The sequence below is a fragment of the Natator depressus genome, chromosome 1 (genome assembly GCF_965152275.1).
Source record: "Natator depressus isolate rNatDep1 chromosome 1, rNatDep2.hap1, whole genome shotgun sequence".
NCBI lineage: Eukaryota > Metazoa > Chordata > Testudines > Cheloniidae > Natator > Natator depressus.
The window spans coordinates 21,990,471-22,013,547 of record NC_134234.1 but is presented as its reverse complement, the minus strand read 5'-3'; the positions used below and the strand labels follow the sequence as shown (position 1 = coordinate 22,013,547).

General features: G+C 40.5%; 1 protein-coding gene across 13 annotated transcripts in view; it reads left to right on the top strand.

Moving 5' to 3' along the window:
• The window catches only part of DLG2 (discs large MAGUK scaffold protein 2), a 1,447,004-nt gene that overhangs the window by 380,625 nt on the left and 1,043,302 nt on the right, over nt 1-23,077 (top strand). For 2 of the 13 annotated variants that reach the window (XM_074955955.1, XM_074955945.1), the window contains exon 1: nt 982-1,186. The exons of the other annotated variants lie outside the window; for them this stretch is intronic. In XM_074955955.1, coding sequence (XP_074812056.1) covers nt 1,067-1,186 — 120 coding nt within the window. In that variant the 5' untranslated portion in view covers nt 982-1,066. Of the gene's footprint in view, nt 1-981; nt 1,187-23,077 lie in introns of those variants that run through there. 13 annotated transcript variants of the gene reach the window in all.

Here is a 23,077-nt window from a genome sequence, read left to right as displayed (position 1 = left end):
ACAGCTTCTTAATCCAGTGTGAATGTTAGTGGTTTCCAGTGCTGGAAATGAAGAGTTGGATCCTTGCTTTGGACTTCATGTCCTTTCAAACCAGTAAATAATCAGTTAATTGGTAGCATCCTGTGGCTGACAGGAGTGACAGGAGTGATTTGATCTTATTTTTGTGCTTGTGAATTAAGGTTTAGCCTTCTGGCTAGATTCTGGGTTTCATCTCTCTGGAAGATATCTGAACATTATACATTCAGAGTTAGTAGTTGCGAAATGTGAGGTACAATCTTCACTAGGATTCTCTGCTTTCATTTTAATTTTTCTCTGTCTGTAATCTCAGTCGGACAAGAAAACATAGCTTTTAAAGTCTATGGTCCGTGTTCTTAGCTAGGAGCACAAGGAGATTCATGATTTTTATAACTAGTTCATTGCATTTTTATTGAACGAGGGTGAAGGAGTAGGTGGGACTTTTTAGCCATTTTAAAACAGATTAGCACAGTGGACTGAACTTGCATTTGAGGAAACATTAATAAGCCAGCCAGCCAGCCATTGTCCCTAATCAGAGACTGTATTTGTAAGTAGAACGTGTTGAATCTGTAATAGTTGATGACGTTGTCTTTGTTAAAAGGCATGCTGCATCTTTAACAAGACTAGACAGAAACATTGAAGAGTCTACAGTAAATCTCAGAACAGAAAAAGACTCCTTCCTTCATTTCCCACATGTAAAATTTATTCCATTGGTAAAATATTTAAAAAAAACCATCAAAGCCATACGGAAATATTAGTAACTGGTTAAATTTTAATTCCTCACCTTTCCCCTCTGAGTGAGTCTTTGCCCCCTCCCCCCTTTTATATTCTCCCCAAATTTAAAATGCTGGAAGGAAAAGCAACTGATGTCTAAGTTTCAGATGCCGAATTGTCTGCTAATTGAAATTACTGGGCATAATGCTATATATAGCCGATGAAGAGATATATAGCTTTCAGTCAGTGCCTTCAAGACATGTCTGTTTGTAGTCAGAAAAACAGAGATCAATGCATTTTCAAACTGACAGAGAGAACGGATGCTCCTTAGTAGCACATGCTCAGGATCGTGTGTGTTCCGTTTGTGCAGAGCAGAGAAGCTGAATACTGGTCCATATGCTCCTTGTTTACTGCAATGTTTTTTGCATGTTACTGTGCACTCCGGACTAACGTGAAGGTAAGAAGAGATGAGACAACAATGTGGCAGAAATGTACATGTAAAAGCAGCTGCAGAAAATGTCTACCTTGTATTGCTCAGTACTTTGGAATTGCTGGCTGAACAGGCATATTATTACAGGTGGTTGTGAAGGCTTTGTTTTATTGTGTCTATGTATCTTAACTAGAGAAGCATGTTTTAATTTTACAGTATAGTGACCTTCAGTTTTAACTGTTTGCAATTCAGGTCCTACCTTTGTCTGCTATGATAAAAATGTTTTGGTAATGTCCAGGTAGGCCAGAAACAAGAATCTAAGGGCTGTTTGTGGAAAGCTACCTAGAATTCAAATACTCTCCCCTCTACTGCCTCCTCCTTACCCTTATTCCCAAAGTGATAAATCGGCATGTTTTCTTGTTGATTACTGTCTGAGAGCCAGGGGTCTTGTTGTAGCTGTATTTTCATCCAGATTTGTTTTTAACTTGTCACCAAATCCATACAAACAAATGATAAGAAATGTCCTGAGAATTAAAAAATATATTATTACTCTGCAAAATGCTAAGGAAAATAGTCTGCTGGCAGCATCAATCTCATGGTCACTGTTAACCAGCTTTTGTCACTCATGTTTGCATTTTTTGCTCTGTTAATTAGCCTTAAAACTTCAATATAAGTTGCTAGATTTATTCCCTTGTCAGCAACTAGGACAATATTAGCAGAAAGGATCACTGACACTGTATTCAGCTCTGAGCCAAGCAAGTGGGCCAGCTGTGGGAATCCAACTGCATAATTTAAATGAATTACAGTCTTCTGTCAGCATATTGGGGAGGTACTATTTGCATTCTGATTGTGTCAGGCACAGTGGAGTGTTTCTTTCTGGGAAGGAAAGCATTATGAAAGAAAAGTAATAAAAATATTTAACTGGATCAATAATTGTAAAGAATATTTGGGTTTTAGACTGCTTTTTAACATCCCTGTGAATAAAAGTAAGCTTTCTTTATGTAGGCTTGGTATGAAGAACAGATTTGATAGTGGAATGATGATCTTTGTATTGTTTATTAAGTCAAAAGGAATTTTTGGTCATAAGACTTTTTTTTTTAAAAAAGGTATCATTTCGTCAACAACTTGCGTTCTGGGAACATAATCCTGTAAATGTAATCAAAGTGTGTGCTGCAGATAGTTCTACTGAATTTTAAAGACTTTGCTTTTTATTACTTTTTCATTAACTTTTGGAATCCACTTTCTTCCCACGTCTGACAGGGAAGATGAAAAAAATACAAATTATCTTTGACTACTTGGACAGCAAGCCAACATGTGCAGCTAATAATTTTGAATGCCACTGTCTTATTAGAAATACAGTTACTTTTTTTTCTTACGGTTTTTCTGGAAATGTTTCTGGCAGCAAATTATACCCACTTTATATGCTCTGTATTCTATGCAGCAAATTGTCAATAAACAATAAAAATGTTCAGAGACCAATTATTCTCTATTGTTTAAGATCATCACATTTCTCTAACTGTGGAGAACTGTATTGAAGGTATTCTGCTAAAATGGTACCGATATTGAGACATGACTTTTCAGTCTAAATAACAATGGATACAGGAGAAGTTGCAGTAACGTTTGTAATTGTAAGTTTCACAAGGTAGGTACTTTATAAGTAAGTATTATGGTAGCTGTTAGTCTCATGGGTTTAAATTTAGAAATGCCTTTACTTAGATTCACAGACAGGGGAAAATAAGGGTTACTACACAAAAACTATGACCAGATCCTGATGTGTGTTTTTGGATAAGTACTGCTTAACTTGTAGGAACTTCTTCAGCTACTAAATAGCTAGGTTTATTCATTTGCTGTACAATATCAGCATACTGAATATTATTTATATTTATTCTGAATGGATTAACTTCAGATGTTTCTATTTTTCATCTAACACATCAGTCTTCAAGTTATCCTTTCATGGGAATAGCAGTATAAAAAGCCGCATAAAGTTCCCAGATCACTGGGGTAGCTAATCAAGTGGCAGTGATTACCACCTACGTGTGCAGTAATATTTTTTTTATTTTCCTATTTTATTTTCCCAAAATAGGAAATTACTTATTAAATAGGGTTTTAGTGAAAGGCAGCCCCCCACCAATCCTTCTAAAACATATTATACAGCGTTTCTGCAGAATTCTGGTATTATTAAATTGGTTGGCACTAACATGATCCACAGCTTTATGGGTGGCCAAAATAAATGCAATGCATTATAAAACATCTGTTTCCAGTTTTGTATTTTTCCCCCCTTTAAAGGGATGGAAAAATCCAAGTGGTTCTCAAATATTTTAGTCTTTAAGTCACAATATAGAATTAAATTGTAAGTACATACTGTTACAGCAAGTAGGCTAGCTTTAACTAAAAAGTGAAAAAGAAAAGAGGTTGGGTCTGTTTCTGGTGGCAGATGCAGGTTATGGTGCTGTAAGGATCAGGTTATTAAGTGCAAGGCAGGACTCACGGTTCTTGATTTCAAGTCTGGGTGAAAAGAAAAGGAGTACTTGTGGCACCTTAGAGACTAACCAATTTATTTGAGCATAAGCTTTTGTGAGCTACAGCTCACGGATGAAGTGAGCTGTAGCTCACGAAAGCTTATGCTCAAATAAATTGGTTAGTCTCTAAGGTGCCACAAGTACTCCTTTTCTTTTTGCGGATACAGACTAACACAGCTGCTACTCTGAAGTCTGGGTGAGACCACCAGCATGAACGTATTTGACGTATGTAAGCTAGTAAAAGGAAAAGTAGGCTCCCCCTTGCATTGTCATTCAAAACACATTTTTGCAGTTGACTAAGGAATAGTATTGACCAGGAACATCTACCTTCTTGTATAAATAACTATTTCTTTTTGCATGTGCAGCAGTGAAGCAGCAATGCTTAATGTATATGGGAGAAAGATGTGTGAAAAGCTGTGAGCAAAAAGTCTTTCTTTTTAAGAAAATTTTCAGAAAATTTTACTTCAGGTAAAAGCATATAAAACTTCACACAGTTTCAATTTTAAAATGAAAAGAAACAAAATTATGTTTTGAATTTAAACTTTGTGCTATTAAAATATAAAGTCTTGTGGGATGGTGTATAAATTATAAGATATTTTGTACCTCAGCAGGAGATGTCATCGGAGGCTATGTAAGAGGACAGGTTTAAATTAAAGTTTAAGAGCAATATATCCAAAGACAGAAACTTATAGTGGTCATTATAAAAAGACTGGATACTTACCACATGTGGTAGTTACACTTGCCGTTGTAGCTGCAACATTTCCCATCCAAAATACAGCACAATGAACACCACAAGTGTTGCTTGATCATAAATGTTTATGGTTAGAATTGTGCCCATTGTATAATAGTCACCCTTAAAATATTTCCATTCTTGTCTTAGATAACTAGTGTATGTTTTCACAGTATTTACAGTATTCTGTGTATAAGTATAGGAAGTGTTGTGGATACTGAGGTCACATTGTATAAGGCAAGACTGAAATGTTTTTACAGGTGATGCCTGTCAGTGTCTTAAGTTATTTTGCTGAAGTTTGGGGCTAAAATCCTGGCCCTGTGGAAGTCAGTAGGAGTTTTTGTAATGGTGCTCTTGGCCCCTGGCTGAAATTTAGTGGGTTGTTTCGGTTTTATTTTTGGCCAGCCCTCTCCCAATACCAGGACACAGGGGAAGGATCTAAAAGGAGTCAGGATCCTGAGGCTGACAGGTCCCCAGGGCCAATGGGAAGAGGCCAGCACTCCAGGTCAGTTGGATTGACAGGGCAGGCAGGCCAGTGAGGGAGTCAGGAACCCAGGGCCCAATCTCCATGTGAGCTGGGGCTGCCAGGAGACAATAAGGCAGAGCCAGAGAGAGTGCAGCAGGCTCGAGCTGAGGAGAGGATCCAGAGCAGCATCCCGGAGGAGAGCTGAGCTGGAGGCCAACTTGATCTCTTTCTTTGAGAAGATAACACATTTTTTTAGAGAAAGGAAATTCAGCAGATTTACTCTACCTGGATTTCAGAAAGGCATATGATACAGTTCCACATGGAAAATTATTAGTTAAATTGGAGAAGATGGGGATTAATGTGAAAATTGAAGGGTGGATAAGGAACTGGTTAAAGGGGAGAGTACAACGGGTCATGTGAAAGGTATACTTTCAGGCTGGAAGGAGGTTACTGGTGGAATTCCTCTCTGGACCAGTCTTATTTAACATTTTTATTAACGACATTGGCACAAAAAGTGAGAGTATGCTAATAAAATTTTTGAATGACACAAAGTTGGGAGGTATTACCAATATGGAGGAAGACCAGAATATTATACAGGAAGATCTGGATGACCTTGAAAACTGGAGTAATAGAAGTGGGATGAAATGTAATAGAGCAAAGTGCAAGATCACACATTTAGGGACTAACAACAAGAATTTTTGCTATAAGCTGCGGGCATATCTGTTGGAAGCAACAGAGGAGGAGAAAGACCTGGGTGTATTGCACCATCACAGGATGGCAATGAGATGCCAATGTGATGTGGGTCTCTCAAGTAACAAGGCAGGACCATGATATCTTCAGTCATTTGTTCCTATCACACTTGATATGTGTGGGGAGGCCATCAACACGACTTTCTCCATTTGAGGCACTTCATGTTCAGAATTCACTTATCACAGTAGTGAGCCATGACTTGAACTTCAGGGTCTGATGTAAGGCACGTTATTTTGTGGTGTGTTCAGAGACATATCCTACAAGTTAGCCAGTACTCCTAAGAGATGTTGAATGCCCTTAATTCTCATTTAAGTAGGTGGGAGTTGAGTGCCATTGGTGGTTCACTCCTCTGTGTCAGCAACTCTTGTTAGACCTGACATGCTACACCTAATGCACTGTAGGTATAAAATACACCCAAAAAGTGGCATGTAATATACAACTGGAAATCTACTAACTCAACTGATCATTAATATCATTGTGTGGTGTATATACGGGGTGTGTACAAAGAGTTATAAATATGTGCTAGAATTATGATCTTAAGATGTGTTTGGCAAGTAATGCATAAAACCAGCCTGCCTTAGACAAAGGAATATGTATTTGCTTGTCTGACGAGCCTGCTTCTCAGGCAGAGACAATGAACATTCATTCATATATTTATATGAAAAGTAAACAAAACCATCAACCTAACGAGCGGGGGAGACAGCCACTTAACTGTAAAGCCAGGAGTTTGAACCTCAGATGGTAAGCAATTGAAACAACTGATAGTATACAATATTGCTGTATTATAAAAGTGTATCGAGTAAGATCTTACAAAAGCCTGTGACCCATTGGTGATTAATATCATTGTGAAATGTATGCGTTAACTCTGTTTGAGGAATTATGGATACTCACTGATGTTATGCTTTAAAGTCTGTGATCAAAACACAGGAAGAAACAGATTTCTTAAAACAGGATCAATGAACTTTGGAAAGACAGCATGTTATCTACAAACGCAGCAGGAGAGAGAAGCTTTGTCTGGGCTTACTTTTCAAAAATTACATTTCAGAAGTTTACTGGACTATAAAAAGAAAGGGGAGAGATACCTAGTTATCCATCACCTAGGGGATTAAAAGGGCTGAAGATCATGAAATCACAGAACATTGGATCCTTCAACCAAATGGGTTGAAGTCTCTGGGACCAGAGTTTAGGTGAGAAACCTGCTTAGGCAAAGGCTGTAACTTGCTGAAATGAAGTTTTAGTTTTAGAAGCACATTGTTACTTTTGTTTGTTTATAACCCGTCCTGTGTTTATTCCTTATCCTTATTCCTTGGTATCACTTAATTGTATGTCCTCTTGTTAAATAAACTTGTTTTACTTTCACGAAAACCAATTCACTGCCCTGATTGAAGGAAAGGGTGTATATGCCAGTTAATCTAGCAGGTTGCAATGTATTGTCTCTTTAAAGGAGCAGTGAACTTAATAACATATGTAAGTGTTTCAGTAAGGGGGCTGGATTCTGCAGAGAGACATTTCTGAGGATCTCAGGAGTTGGGGCTGACTCTTTGTTACCTGCAAGGCAAGGTTTGGACTGTCAGAGTCCTGAAGCATTTGCTGGCAAGACAGACAAGCTGGTGTGTCAGGGAGTTGTCACACAAGTTTAACACTGAATGCGTCCGATGAAGTGAGCTGTAGCTCACGAAAGCTTATGCTCAATAAATTTGTTAGTCTCTAAGGTGCCACACGTACTCATTTTCTTTTGCGAATACAGACTAACAGGGCTGCTACTCTGAAACAAGTTTAACAGTAGCAAAGCTCTCACTTGCTGAAGTTGAGAGGGGTAACAAAGTAATTCACAATTCTGGGAACGTCAACAGATGTCAGATTGGAGAATGATTTGGAGGAAATTTGGAACTGAGAATGTGTTGTGAAAAGTAACTGGGTGGTGAAAGACAGGGTGTGACCTCTATCATTGTAGGCTGACTGTTGGTTTCAGGGCTGTGAGCCACGGTAACATAGAATTGAAGGTACTCAGCATTGGAGAGCAGGCCTCATTGGTCTGGGCTGAACCCCTCAGTGTCAGAGAGGACACTCAGCATCTTACTGGAGATGCTATGGACCTGGCAGGACTGGGCTTTTGTTGATCATTACTAAGTACTTTCTTTGTTTATGGGTGTTAACAGGGGTAGTGATGTGACTGTTTTTCATGTTTAACATTTGACTACCTAGGCCTGCTGGCTTCAAGTATGGGATAATTACTTAGTGTCACCCCTTGACACTGGCTGATGTAATTTATGGGTCACATTTTGATATGACAGCTACAAGCTGCCTCAGCAGTGCAAAAGATCTGTAAAGTTGTTCTAAATGGGCAGCTGGAGATTCTCCAAATGTAAAGGAATCCCTGGCTGGGTATAAGTTCCTAGCCCCCATGGCAAGAGCAGAAGGCTGCTAAAAGCTGGTGTAATTTGACTACTTTTGCTTGCTTTCCTCTCCCTCCCATAGCACTTATGTTTTTAAAATATAATTTACTAATTTAACTTACCAATTTGCAATTTAAGCACAGAGTGGTTAAGGTAAAAAACACAACATTATTTCTTTATTGCCAACAGCTATATAACATCATAGTCAGTATAAAATCCATGTGAAACACCACTTTGTGGTGTGTGTGTGTGTGTGTGTACATAACCCGTTGATGGTACCCATAACATTTAATTACATGATCACATACCTTGGACTCTCTTGCCTGCAGGCTGCTCACTAATCCATCTGTGACAGGAATTAGGGATTAAGCCTGGGATTTTACGTGTATTTTAAACCAAAGGGAGTTAGGCTCCAGATCCCATAAAAATCCCAGTCTTAATCTGTGATTGGAAGACAGAATGCCAGATTCATTCTACCCACCCCATGACATACTGCATCATATCTCTTTTCCCCAAACGTCACAGGGAAATAGATTAGATGACCCAGGAGGGTATAGGTGTTTAGTTCCAAAGATTTCATGAAATCATTAATGCTTAGGGAGTTACCCACCTTTACTTTTGTGCAGGGATGAGAGTATAACAGAATAAAAAGAATAACCTATATGATAGAAAAGCGTAATAATTCAGAAATCTCACTTGTAGATCTTCAAAATAAAAAGACAAAAATAGGGTAAAAATAGAAAATAGACCAGTAGCTTTGTTAGTTTGTCATGCACACAACTGAGAATAGAATATGAGTACTGCATTAATGGATATTTTTTCATCAAAGCACTTTAATTTTTTTTCTAGTAACTATGAGGTAGTAACTTATGTCAATCATTATTATAAGGTAAATAATATAAGGTAAAATATTATTACATTAATACTATATTACATTACAAGATAATGTAGGTTATTATTGGAAAGTATGTAAATATCAAAGTCAAGGAAATTAATCTGAGGTTTCCATGTCAAGACCTTCGGAGGAGAAGTATAACATTGTATAAATTGTAAATATCCACTAGCATTTCTCAAAAACTTGTATTTTGTTTTAAAATGGAGTGCCTGGATTATGAAATAAATAGGGCTGTAATTTTAATGACTGTTCAGAGATTAATAAACGCATAGATTCCAGTGCCAGAAGGGTCCATTGTGGTCATGTAGTCCGACCTCCTGCATAACACAGGCCATAGAACTTCTCCAAAATAATACCTAGGGCATACATTTTAGAAATACATCCAATCTAAATTCAAAAATTGTCAGTGACGGAGAATCCACCACAACCCATGGTAAATTTTCCAAACATTAATTACTCTCACCATTAAAAATGTATGCCTTATTTCCAGGTTGAATTTGTCTAGCTTCAACTTTCAGCAATTGGATTGTGGTTTACCTTTATCTGCTAGATTGAAGAACCTATTATTAAATATTTGTTCCCCATGTAGGTACTTACAGACTCTAATAAATCACCTTTTAGCCTTCTTTTTGTTAAGGTAAATAGTTTGATCTCTTTGCCCTGGTCTGCACTGTGGGGCAGTTGATATAAGGTACGCAACTTCAGCTACAAGAATTGCTTAGTTGAAGTCGACGTACCTAGATCGACTTACTGCAGCGTCTTCAAGGCAGTGACTTGACTGCCGCCACTCCCGCGTCGACTCCGCTTGCGCCTCTCATGGCGCTGGACTAGACGCGATAAATCGACCCCCGATATATCAATTGCTACCTGCTGATCCCGCTGGTAGTGTAGACCTACACTTTGAGTCTGTCATTCTCAGGCAAGTTTCCTAGTCCTTTAATCATTCTTAGGCTCTTCTCTCAACCCTCTCGAATTTATCAACATCCTTCTTGAGTTGTGGACACCAGAACTGCACACAGTACTCCAGCTGTGGTGGCACCATTGCCAAATATGGAGTAAAGTAACTTCATTATTCCTCCTCCTCTGTATTCAAGGCTCACATTAGTCCTTTTGGCTACAGCGTCGCTTTGGAAGTTCATGTTCAGCTGATTATCCACTATGACCCCCAAATCTTTTTCAAGTCATTGCTTCCCAGGACAGAGGGGTGTAAGTATAGCTTACCTTCTTTGTTCCTAGTGTGACAGAGTCGGGCCAGATGGCTATAGGAGAGTAATAGAAGGCAGATATATTAGCCCCAGGCTAAGCAGGTCCCTTTTCCCTGGGTAAGGTAACAGGGAAGGTTCCAGAACAATCAGGAACCTTCTGGAGACAATTAAGATAGGCTGATTAGAACACCTGCAGTCAATCAAGAAGCTGCTAGAATCAATTAAGGCAGGCTAATCAGGCACCTGGGTTTTAAAAAGGAGCTCACCTCAGTTTGTGGTATGCGTGTGAGGAGCTGGGAGCAAGAGGCACTAGGAGCTGAGAGTGAGAACACGGACTGTTGGAGGGCTGAGGTGTACAAGCATTATCAGACACCAGGAGGAAGGTCCTATGGTGAGGATAAAGAAGGTGTTGGCAGGAAGCCATGGGGAAGTAGCCCAGGGAGTTGTAGCTGTCGCACAGCTGTTCCAGGAGGCACTTTAGACAGCTGCATTCCACAGGGCCCTGGGCTGGAACCCGGAGTAGAGGGCGGGCCTGGGTTCCCCCCAAATCCTCCCAACTCCTGGTCAGACACAGGAGGAGTCGACCTGGACTGTGAGTTCAGAAAAACGGCCAAGCTGAGGGCTGCCATGAAGCTCCAAGGCGAGCAAATTCGCCAATAAGCACAAGACCCACCAAGGTCGAGCAGGAACTTTGTCACACTAGATATATACATTTACATTTAGCTATATTGAAACATTTTTTCTCCATTCAGAATTGTCTGGATAGAATGCTAATAATGAGAACAGTACCAGCATTTCAATTCTATTTTGTATCTCCTGATGTAATATGGACTCATTAGAGCCTATCTGATGTGCTCTTCTTATCAGAGATATATAATTGGCCTTTTTGCAAGAGGAAAATTAAAAAGATCTGAGATTTTAAAAGTATTCAAATTAGTTGGATTTTTTAAATATATGTGAGTAGCTAGGATATAGTATCACATATTTATTGTGCAGCTCATGTATATTGTGTTTACACAAAAATGATGAAAGGTAAAGTATTGTTAATTCACTACATATATTAATAGATTTTACAAATATTTAGGAGTTGCAAGTACTTTTGTGTTATATTTAGTCTTCTCATATTGTAAAGGAAATCAACAGATCAATGATGCTGATAACTACTTCATACAGTGTTGAATAATATCCACTTTGTTTGGTCTATTAATTATTTTTATTTAAATATCCATAGCACCTAATTTTGAATCTGACCCTGTAAATGTAGAGCACTTTAATGCCCAAGTATTGCAAATACATCCATGCATGAGTAACTTTATGCACATAAGTAGTTCCAATTGAAATCAGTGTGACTACTAACATGCATAAAGCTACTCATGTTATGTAACTGTTTCCAGAATCTGGTTTTCAATGTTTGCAGGATTGGCCTATAGTTGCAAATACAAAAAATGTCCTATTTAAAGCAATTAGGTATTGGAACAAGTGAAAAATCAGGTTCTGATATTCATGTCATTGCACAATACTTTACTTCATAAGTTTCCTAGTTCATTTCAGTGGTGTTACTCAAGTAGTAAAGGCCTGGACACAGGAGTTAGATGTTATGATGCTGAGCATCAGAGGCCACCTGCTGGATTGAGCCCCACACACAATTTAGGGAACCAAACACCTATCTCTTGTCTTGGGGCTTAGGTGGGAGATAGGTATCTGGGCACCTAGAGGAAGACAGTCATGCGCATACCCAGAGGCAGAAACATAGGTGCCTAGTCAGTGTAGGAACTGTGTGTGTTTAGGCACCTACAGGGTTCAGTGGGAGTACTTTTTCATTGCCATGGAGACTAAAACTGGGACTTAGGGGCCGAACTCGTCTTGTGCATCCAGGTATAAGGCACTACTATTCAACATAAGTACAAGGCAGGCCCGCCGACAGCAATTCCAGGCCCCAGGGCAGAAAAGTCAATGGGCAGCCAGTCCATGTGGACGCGGTCAGCCTGACATTTTAGGCAGTGCTGTGCCTGTGCTCTCTGGTGCCCAGCGAACTGCCAGCTGTGGTGTTGGACACGCTCTTCCAGCATGGCCCAGGGCTTCCACATGCCCGCCTGGCTGCCACTGCCATTACCACCTCACGTGCGCCTAGGGGCCCTTTCAGAGGCGACTAGTGGGAGGGATACAAAGGGGAGCACGTTACACTCCCAAGTGACCACTCCCATGTGACTCCTCCCCACCCCCAGCCCGGAGCCCCGCGCTCTCCCCATCCCCTCCTCCCCATCCCATATTACCTGGGCCGGGGGCTCTGTCCTCCTGCTGCGCCGGCCTCACTCCCCCTGGCTGTTCGGCTGCTCTTCTGGCAGCCAGGCTCCAGAGCCACTCCCAGATGCTGCCCGGTGCAGCACAGCAGCTGCTTGGGACAGTGTGACGTTCCTCTCCGGTGTTATTTGGGCCGGTGATCTGCTAGGCCTCTCCAATTCTTGACTCTGGGAGCCAGCCTTACCCTGGTCTGCTGTGAGAACCCCCACTGGGCTGTTCACGCACAGACTCTGGCATGCGCAGCCTCTGCTGCCAGCTACTTGCAAGTGAATGACGCCAATATCTCCGGTACCAGACACAACCCTAGGAACCTTCGTCTTGCAGTGCCCAGTTATGCCCACTGGACACTGCAAGCTTATATGAGTTTGTCAATTTAACAAAGAAATTGATATGTACCAGGCTTGTTATCCCAAGGGTAGCCTCTGACACATTTCAAACCAAATGCACTGCTTCAGGTAGAATAAACAAATTTATTAACTATAAAGGTAGATTTTAAGTGATTATAAGTCAAAGCATAACAAGTCTGATTTGGTTGAATGAAATAAAAGCAAAACGCATTCTAAGCTGATCTCAACACTTTCAGTGTCCTTACAAACTCGTTGGAGTCTGTTTTTGAAGTTTTTTTGTTGAAGAATTGCAACTTTTAGGTCTGTAATCGAGTGACCAAAGAGATTGAAGTGTTCTCCAACTGGTTTTTGAATGTTATAATTCTTGACGTCTGATTTGTGTCCATTTATTCTTTTATGTAGAGACTGTCCAATTTGACCAATGTACATGGCAGAGGGGCATTGCTGGCACATGATGGCATATATCACATTGGTAGATGTGCAGGTGAACGAGAGACTGCTGAATTGGAATTAATTTGCAAACTGGATAGAATTAACTTAGTCTTGAATAGAGACTGGGAGTGGATGGGAGCTGTAGCTCACGAAAGCTTATGCTCAAATAAATTGGTTAGTCTCTGAGGTGCCACTAGTACTCCTTTTATTTTTGCGAATACAGACTAACACAGCAGCTACTCTGAAACCTACACAAAGTAAAACTATTTCCCCATGTTTATTCCCCCCCCTCAACCCCCCACTGTTCCTCAGACGTTCTTGTCAACTGCTGGAAATGGCCCACCTTGATTATCACTCCAAAAGGTCCCCCCCTGCTCTCCTGCTGGTAATAGCTCACCTTAAGTGATCACTCTCTTGTTACAGTGTGTATGGTAACACTCGTTGTTTCATGTTCTCTATGTATATAAATCTCCCCACTGTATTTTCCACTGAATGCATCCGATGAAGTGAGCTGTCGCTCACGGAAGCTCATGCTCAAATAAATTTGTTAGTCTCTAAGGTGTCACAAGTACTCCATTTCTTTTTGAAAATAATGGTGTTTCCAACTGTAGTTTCCAGTACTTCATTTACAGAATTAGGGCTAGATTCTGCAACCCTTACTCCCTTTTGTGCGAACTTATTCACATGAGTAGTCCCATTGACTTCAAAGCCATAGTGATCAGCATTCCTGATCTTTTGATTTCTTCGTGACACTATTTATCTGAAAAGTGTTCACCAAGGTGTATATCGCTTAAGATTTAGAGAAGAAAAATTTAACATTTCTATAGCACTTGTCACGCTGGTATCTGAAGATTGCATGGGTAAGTTAGATAAGCATAGCAAGATCCTTAGTATTGTTCTGCTCTTGTCCTTTCCAAGCACAGCTTTCCATAACCAGGAAAGGGAGAAGAGCATACATCTCCATGAAGTACAGTATCCATGTTAAAAGAAAAGGAGTACTTGTGGCACCTTAGAGACTAACATTTATTTGAGCATAAGCTCTCGTGAGCTACAGCTCACTTCATCGGATGCATTCAGTGGAAAATACAGTGGGGAGACTTATATACATAGAGAACATGAAACAATGAGTGTTACTATACACACTGTAACAAGAGAGGTTTCAGAGTAGCAGCCGTGTTAGTCTGTATTCGCAAAAAGAAAAGGAGTACTTGTGGCACCTTAGAGACTAACAAGTCTCTAAGGTGCCACAAGTACTCCTTTTCTTGTAACAAGAGAGTGATCACTTAATGTGAGCTATTGTCAGCAGGAGAGCGGGCGGTGGGGGGGGGGAACCTTTTGTAGTGATAATCAAGGTGGGCCATTTCCAGCAGTTGACAAGAACGTCTGAGGAACAGTAGGGGGTGGAGGGGGGGAATAAACATGGGGAAATAGTTTTACTTTGTGTAATGACCCATCCACTCCCAGTCTCTATTCCACTGAATGCATCCGATGAAGTGAGCTGTAGCTCACGAAAGCTTATGCTCAAATAAATTTCTTAGTCTCTAAGGTGCCACAAGTACTCCTGTTCTTTTTGCGAATACAGACTAACACGGCTGCTACTCTGCAGCTTGTCAGTATCCATGTTATACATGAAGCAGGTAGTGATATGTTATAGTGATGTTATAGTAATGTTACAGTAATGTTATAGTAAGGCTATAGGTTATAATTTCATGTATATAGTCACTAATTAAAGCTGCCTAGCATGTTCCATTATAAGACCCTGGTTTCAATTGCTTATAACTTTGCCAAACTTTAACCATGTGGGCTGAAATTTTCCACGTCAGGTGTCTGCCTCAAGTTGTTTTTGTAAAGGGGATGGGGATGGGAGGAGGGGACCAGGTCAGCCATTTCCAAGAATGAGGTTGGGGAAATTTTTTGTTTTGAGTGTCCTGGCTAATTCTAGAATATGTTTCTTCCTTCTCGCCTGCACTATTTTGAAATTGCCTGGGTTAAGTTGGATTCAAATGTTCTATATCTATGGACTGTTGCATATTCCAGGGAGGCTTTTCCTGTGTGCTTCATTAATCATTCATATTGTGGTAGCATTTAAAAGACTCCATCATATGGGGGCCCCATTGTGCTCAGTTCTGTGCAAACATGCAATAAACGACAGTTCCTGCCTCAGATTGCTTACGCTCTGTTTTGCCAGTGAACAAATGGCAGTCTCCTTAGAGGCAGCAAGGCTCAAGAAAAGTGGCATTAGGAAATAGAGAAACAGAAGTCCAAAAGAAGATTTAATACCATCCCATTGTGACCATGTGTTAAAGGGAATCACTGTCTGTTTTGTATATAGATAATGGAGCAACTAATTAACTGAGTCATTTTGAATTCCCAGCATGAGACTAGATTGTCCCCCAGCACCAGAGAACTGACAGTGTTGAAAGGGGTGGATGTACATTAGTAAGGACTTTATCTAAGAGAGCAAAGTTCAATCTCATGTTTTAACTGGATAACAAAGGACCATCAGTATCAACTTCAGAGGTAAATGAAAACATTGTTCAAACTTTTCAAAGAAGGTTTTGCTCTTGCTCCCATTGAAGTCAGTGGGATTTTAGCAACTGAGTGTTGGAGCTGGCTCAGGTTCTAAGTGCTTGTAGACATTATATCTAATGAGGTATTTAATCCTGTGTATATTATCCTTGGGAACAAAACTACTGTACTGCTATGGACAGGGATTTGATTCATGGACACACATTTATGGACAACCCAGAATTATGATCTAAAAACGTAGTCATCCCCTTTATTTTTTCCTTGGAGGAAGAAGCGCTGATTTTGCCCTTTCTGTCTCCAGCGGGAGATCTGAGCATGAGAAGCACTATAAATCCTCCTGCGAGATGCACAGCTCCCAGACTTCTGGAAAAGTGAAAGGAAAAAAAAATCCAAATCTTATAAAAACACATCAAAGAAACCTAGGCACACGCATTCTTTCTCTTAGTCTCTCTTTCTCAGAATAAATAAAGGTCTCTGATTCCAAATTGGAAGACCTCTGAAGAGGAGATCTTGGAAAGGTTTTAGTCTTGGGGAATAATATGACCATATGGTTAAGAGGATAATTAAAACCCCAGGAAGAGTGTGAAAAATGTCATGTCACTTTACACTTATTGACAGACATTGTGTGCCAGGTTTTCAGAAACACTCAGCAGCTGTAATCTAGTCTAGATTTTCAAATGAGCGCAGTTCTTATTTAGGCACAAAAATAAGTGGCCAGATTTTCAAAAGTGCTCAGCATATTGGAGGCTGATCTCTTTTGAAAATCTCTTTATCTGAGAGTGCTGAGCTCCTCTGAAAACCTAGTCCCACTTGTGAGCATGGAGTGTTTATAATCTGCCTGTAAACTCTTTCAAAAATGTGTCCCTTTTAGGGCAAAATAGGAAATTGCTAGTTAAAGCAGAAAGCTTAACAGACAAACTAGGAAAACTTCATTCAACTAAAAATAAAACGAGATTATATCACTCAGTTAGCAAGGACACCGTAAATCCTTTGAAAGAGGAATTTTTTACTATAAGCACCTGCAAGACCGGAAAACTGAGTCCTTCTTAAGAAGAAATTAGAGGGTCTCATCAGCACTTTCAAAATGTGATAGTCTTCCTCCAGTACCTTTTTTCGGATGTTGTTAATTTGCTACAGTAAAAATCTTCATAACTGCCCCAGGGTGCATGTGCATATCCCAGTGCATCTGTTATGGTCCTTGGGCCATTTAAAACTGGGAGCTGTAGGTCACATGCCTGCTCCTAATCATATGTCCTATAGGAAATTGCATATAAATCTTCCTGCCTCTTCAGTAGCAAAACAGGAGGTATTTAGGGTCAGGGAAGGACAAACCAGAAGGAGGGTGGGAGGTAGTTCAGCTGGGGAGGGCTATAAAGCCCTGAAAGAAGAGCTGGAAGTACTGTGAAGCTCTGGAGACAAGGCCTAGACAAGACCCTGGCAGGCTGTGAGACTATTACTTTGGCTTGTTTTTGATCTTTGCTTCTCCAATTAATTTAAATAAAAAAGCCCTGCAATGAGGAATTGGAATTGAGCTGTTGTTTGCAGCATGTTTCCTTCCCCCTTCCACGGCTGATGGATTGACCCACCAGTTTACATCCTTCAGTTGTCTTATTCTATTTTTATCCTTTAATAAATTATTTTAGATAAAATTTTAGGAACACATAGTTCATCTGGCTCTGCTTTGATGGGGGTTGAGGCCTACACAACATCTAACAGGTGGATGCTGAAAGCCAGAAGAAGAAAATTGTCAGAGTGCACGAACATCTCCAGACTAATCCTTATTCAGTCGCAAGCTTTGAGAAATATGCAAAGCTACAGAGACTTCTTAGAGGCAAGCTTGCATCTGCTAGAAATGCAATTAGAAAAGCAGTGTGGTCTATTTGAACATGGGACTAGAAGCCAGGAAAACCTGGATTTTATACCCAGTTTTGAGACTTGTTAATTGTGACCTTAACCTCTCTGTCTCAACTGCCTCATCTGTAAAATGGGAATAAGTATATTGTATTAACTAACTGCAGATTTATTTGCTGATCCATGAGCTGTGACTCTGTAACAGGTGGTAAAATCGGCTGCCAATTCACGTGTCAGTCAGTTTTATAGGATAATTACAAACCTTATAAAAGTTGTTAGAGGCTAGTTACCAGGAGACAGGTGTAGTTTTAATTACGCTAGCCATCTGACCGAGGATAGGTAATTTGATTCTCAGATTATCTCTTAATTAATTTAAAAAACAGAAAGGATCAAAACTCACAAATTTTAACAGTTGAGTTACTGTCTATCTTATGAAACAACATGCTCTTTTTCTTTTAGGAAAAATATGATCCTTAGTGTTAATTTCTTAATCTCAACGTTTGATTTTATAAATCAAGCACATAGTTGCTATACCCCAAGTTTTTTTGCCATTAAACAATTGGAAAATATTTACCCTTTTAGTCTTTCACAGGATTAATATATTTAGTACACAAAATTATCTAAAATTATTCCTGGGACTTGACAATTTACTGATTTGTGAATTGTTATCCCTGTCATTACATTTTATTTAACCAACTCCAAGTATTTAAGAAAAGGTAGTTGCAATAACTCTTCCAAATTAATGAACATGAAAATTCCTTCGTAACCCCCAAGTAACAAAACCTTTAGACCTCAATCCTGCAACTGACTCTGCACAGAACCACTTACAGCACTGAAGTCATAGTCCCCATCCTTCCAATATAAACTGTACTTGTCTCGTTTGCTGATGGCTGACAATATTAGTCACCACTAAAAGAGCTCTGATATTATTTGATTTATCCTGGTCTCACCTTTCATCTGTTTGGGTTTCATTGTGCCTAAATTACACTCCCAGGTCTCTTCTTCTGCTTTATACACATATAGTCTCTTCACCAATGACATCTGGTTATTCACTCTGTCTTTTGCATCATGCTTACCTTCAAAACATCTCCTGACATCATGTTACCTCCAGTGAATGGCTAGTGTCTAGTTTGCTTAGATCTCTTTCAGTTGAAATGCTGTTAGCAGTTTCTCTTAGCAGTGCATAACAATCTGGGCATCACGTGGAATGTTTCCATCGGTAGGCTTAGTTGTAAAAGTGCCCTTCTGCCTTTCTCCCAGAATTTGTTCAAAAGTTTTATCCCTTCCTATCCTTTCCTTGCTCTGGAGCTCAAATATTGCTATGAAGCTTACTACATACAGGATAGCTTCCTGCAGTAAACTGTTGCACACTGAAGGCCTGATCCATGATTGCTGTCTTCCTGTGCAATAATTTACACAAGCAAGATGGGTGTAAAACTATCACATTATAATGGCAGCATTTTGCACTAGTGTAAATGACTACACAAGGAGCAGGCTACTGTGATTTGGGTCTTTTTTTCTCTATTTTTGGTCACACCTGTGTACATCCTAGATTTTTTGTTTTCATATACACAAAGCAATTTTTCATCTCAGCCAATCAAACTCCTTTGCTAAATATTTCTCATGCTTTAGCAGAGGAGATTTTATTTCACTCAGATTCACTAGTCTTGCAGGGGGAAAAGTAATTGTTTTCCTCATTTTCTTAACAGACAGCGGTGATTCTTGGGTAGATTTAATAAAAGAAAATAAAGGAAGATCTTCACTTCACTAATTTTACTATTGAATCTGAAATCTTCTCAGCCTAAAGAAATAATAAACTTTATATATAATCTGAGCATTTATTAGTCTTTGTTAAGTGAAGGTCATTCATTATTTGAGGCACAAGGAGACTTCCAGGATGAGAGATTTAAAAGATTGTAGCTGTGTAATTTAAAGAGGAGTAGAATAAGAGGGACATGACGGAGGTACAGAAAGTGATGAATAGTAGAAGGCAGCTAAATCAGATTCTCCTATTCAGTTTTTCTGCTAATAAAAGAAGGAGGGGAGATTCACTGAGACTGAAAGGCAATAAATTTAAAACTGATAAAAGGACACACTTTTGTATCTAGTACACAATTCACCTGTGCAGCCATAATATATTACTGAGGCCAAGAGTTTAGTAGGATTAAAAAATGTTTAAAACGTTAAATAGGATTTTAAAAACAATTGATGAGGGATATAACCCTCATGTTCAGGATGTAGACGAAGCACTGGTGTCAGTTAGGAAGAAATTTCCCTTATTGACAGTTATTCCATTATTGTTCACTCCAGGGTTCTTGCACCTTCCTCTGAAGCAGCTGGTAGTAGCCTCAGTCAGAGACGGGATAGTGGGACTAGATGGCTTGTGGTTCAACAGTCCCTGTGTCTTGTGCTAAAATACATCTTTTGGCATCAGAGCTGTGCTGGATTTTAATCCCTCAACAAATGGAGGAAGAAATTAAGGTTTCAGATGCACAGAATGAAATCTGTTCTGACCTCCATTTCTGTAGGGAAATTTTGAACCTCCAGTACATTTGGCTGAAGTTTATATCCGTGTTCCTACTGTATGAAAGGCTGGCACAGGGCTTCTGAGTTTTTTGCTTATCTATAAGAACCCTCACCAGTACAAAACATAACCCCAATGGCATCAGGAAAATGTTGAACCAACATATATAAGAACATAGATGAAATTTAAGCAGTGGTGCACATTCCCCAAAATATGTTTGAATTGGTCTAAAGTTGGATTGCTTATGGAGAGACATTTCTGTGGGAATAATTGAGTACATTAAAGTAAAGACATCAAACATAGCTAGCCTTATATGCAGGGGGTGCTACAAAATTCATGGTCCATTTTCATACATTTCGTTGTCATAACATTTTAAAAATCTTGAATTTCACTGTTTCAGATATTTAAATCTCAAATTTCTCAGTGTTGTAACAAAACATGAATCTGTATTTAAAAACAGCAAAATATAAACATGTAAAGCCCTTAAGACATAGCATTTCTCAAACTGGGGGTCTTGACCCAAAAGGGGGGTTGCAAGGCTATTGTAAGGGAGTCATGGTATTGCCACCCTTACTTCTGCGCTGCCTTCAGAGCTGGGCGACTAGAGAGCAGCGTCTGCTGGCTGGGTGCCCAGCTCTGAAGGCAGTGCCGCTCTAGCAGCAGCACAGAAGTAAGGGTAGCTATACTGTGACCCCCCTACAATATCCTTGCAACCCCCTTTTGGGTCAGGACCCTCAGTCTGAAAAACAGTGTACTTTTGCATACTTTTATCCTATAGCAGAGGGTACTTTTATAGTATAGAGTAAAAGTACACAAAAGACCAGATTTCACGATCTGTGACGCATTTTTCTTGGCTGTGAATTTGGTAGGGCCTTACTTATATGAGAGAAAAAGGTGAAATTTGTCTTGTCTGAACAAAACAAGCCCTAAGTTTTGTAGTGCCCTTTGAAAAGTAAAGCTGTGGGAGGCTTCATCTCAGTGACGGACACTCCAATTTGGTACTCACTTTCCAATCCTTGGTCCCTGGGAGCCAAAGTTTATGCTGGGTACATTGTAAAACCTGCTTTCCCAGGCTTTTCTGGTAGTTAAGTGATGTGAATGGTCTGAGAAGACTTACTGTTCTTCTTCGAGAGCTGGTCCCTATGTGTATTCCACATGTGGGTACACCTGTGTGCCATGAACCCGAGTCTGGAAATTCTTCAAAGCAGTGTCCGTTGACCCGTGCATGCACAATAGCTTCCCTGGTGATGTGGGTTGACTGCTGCATGTCCCAAGTCAGAATCGTGTTCTTCGTTAGTGGATAACCTCTAAGGAAAACTCATTCTAAATAGTTCAGTAGTTATAGTTAGTATAGAGTTAGCACAGGATAGTTCCCCCTACCTCACCATTTGGAGGAAATCCTCTTCAGTGCCCAGTATTCAAGAATTGCGTCTTCTGCCCTCTCTCCTCCTCTGTCAGTGACAAGCATCAACGGTGCCTGTATTGCCTGGGTGCAGCATACATCCCTGCAAAGTTCAGTATTCGTCAGTCTTTGCCACCCAGAACTAGAGAGGCTCAAGAGCTCCGACTAAAAGTGCTCCTGATGGAGGAAGCTATGAGGCCCCACTCTGACCCAGGCCCAGGAGACTCCCCTGTACATCAGCTTCAGCCGACTAGCAGCGCCCCTCCAAGTATGAGTCTTGGCATGGAGCCTTTGCCACCAAAGCACAAAGACTCCTCCCATAGGGCTTTCACATGAGAGTAGAAGGCACTCTCATGGGCGCAGGGACAGAGCCCCACAAAAGACTGTCCATAAAATCGTACTTCCTCCCGAGCCAGTCCAGGTTGGGTGAGACATCGCGTATGGAACCCATGGAACTGGTTCTGCTGAAGGCAAGACATGAGGGACTCACCAGTCCCATCTATGAGTGCAGGTTCAGACACACTGTTGGTACTGCCTCATTTATCTAAAGAACAACCAACTGTGAGATCCAGATCCTTCAGGTGTTTCTGCTGGAGCTCTATACTCCATGCCATATAGAGGCCTTTGTAACACCGGAGGATATATTTCTCCCCTATCTTCAGTCTCCACTCCTTTTGGGCCTTGTGCTCCTGAGAGACTTCCTTACCCCAGAAGAGGAATCATTATCGATGTCCCAGTAGCAGCTTCATCTCCACACATCAGATAGGAGTGCCCCAGTATTGATGGTACCACTGCTACCAACAGAATCATCCTCAGAATTGGAGGAGTTGGAGGACATAAGTGAACCAGTATCTCTGAGAAGGCACAGGAGCCGCAATAGACGGTCGAGAGGCTTTGCTTACCAACCCTTTGGATATGAACCACCCTGGGAAAACTGGTACCAATTCCCTTGTTGGCCACCAAGAGTGATGGATCCCTTCTTCTGGCCCCATTGAGGCCTTTGGAATCCTTATGGTGAGCTCCCAGACCCTTCTCAGGAGTCCTACTGCTCCTCTCTCCCTTGTTGGCCAGTTCTGTCCGTGTATGAGGAGGAACAGCCAACAAGTACTGACGGTTCTGACAGGCTTACTTGTTACCTCTGGATGATGTCATTACTTCATTGTCAGCTTCTCTGCCGGATGACCATCGTCAGTATCAGGAGCTGTTGCAAAGAGTCGCTAATGATTTATTGCTCTGACTGGAAGAGATCCAGGACCCTTAGCACTGGTTCTTAGACATTTTATAGCCACAGGGACTGACCAAAATAGCCCCTTCTGATTAATGAGTCTATAATGGAGCTGGCCAGAGCAGTTGGGCACACACCAGCATCATGTACCCTGACACCAAAGACTGCCAAGAGTCATTATTTTGACATAATATCTGACATTACATGCAGACCATGAAGCACAATGCACATGTGTCGTTCTCTGTTAGGCCACATGGTTGCATGCAAGTAGTTCATCTCAGTGACCCTATATGTGGAATTCCCTCCCTGAGGATGTCTTTCAGAATCCCACGGCAAATATGTCTAA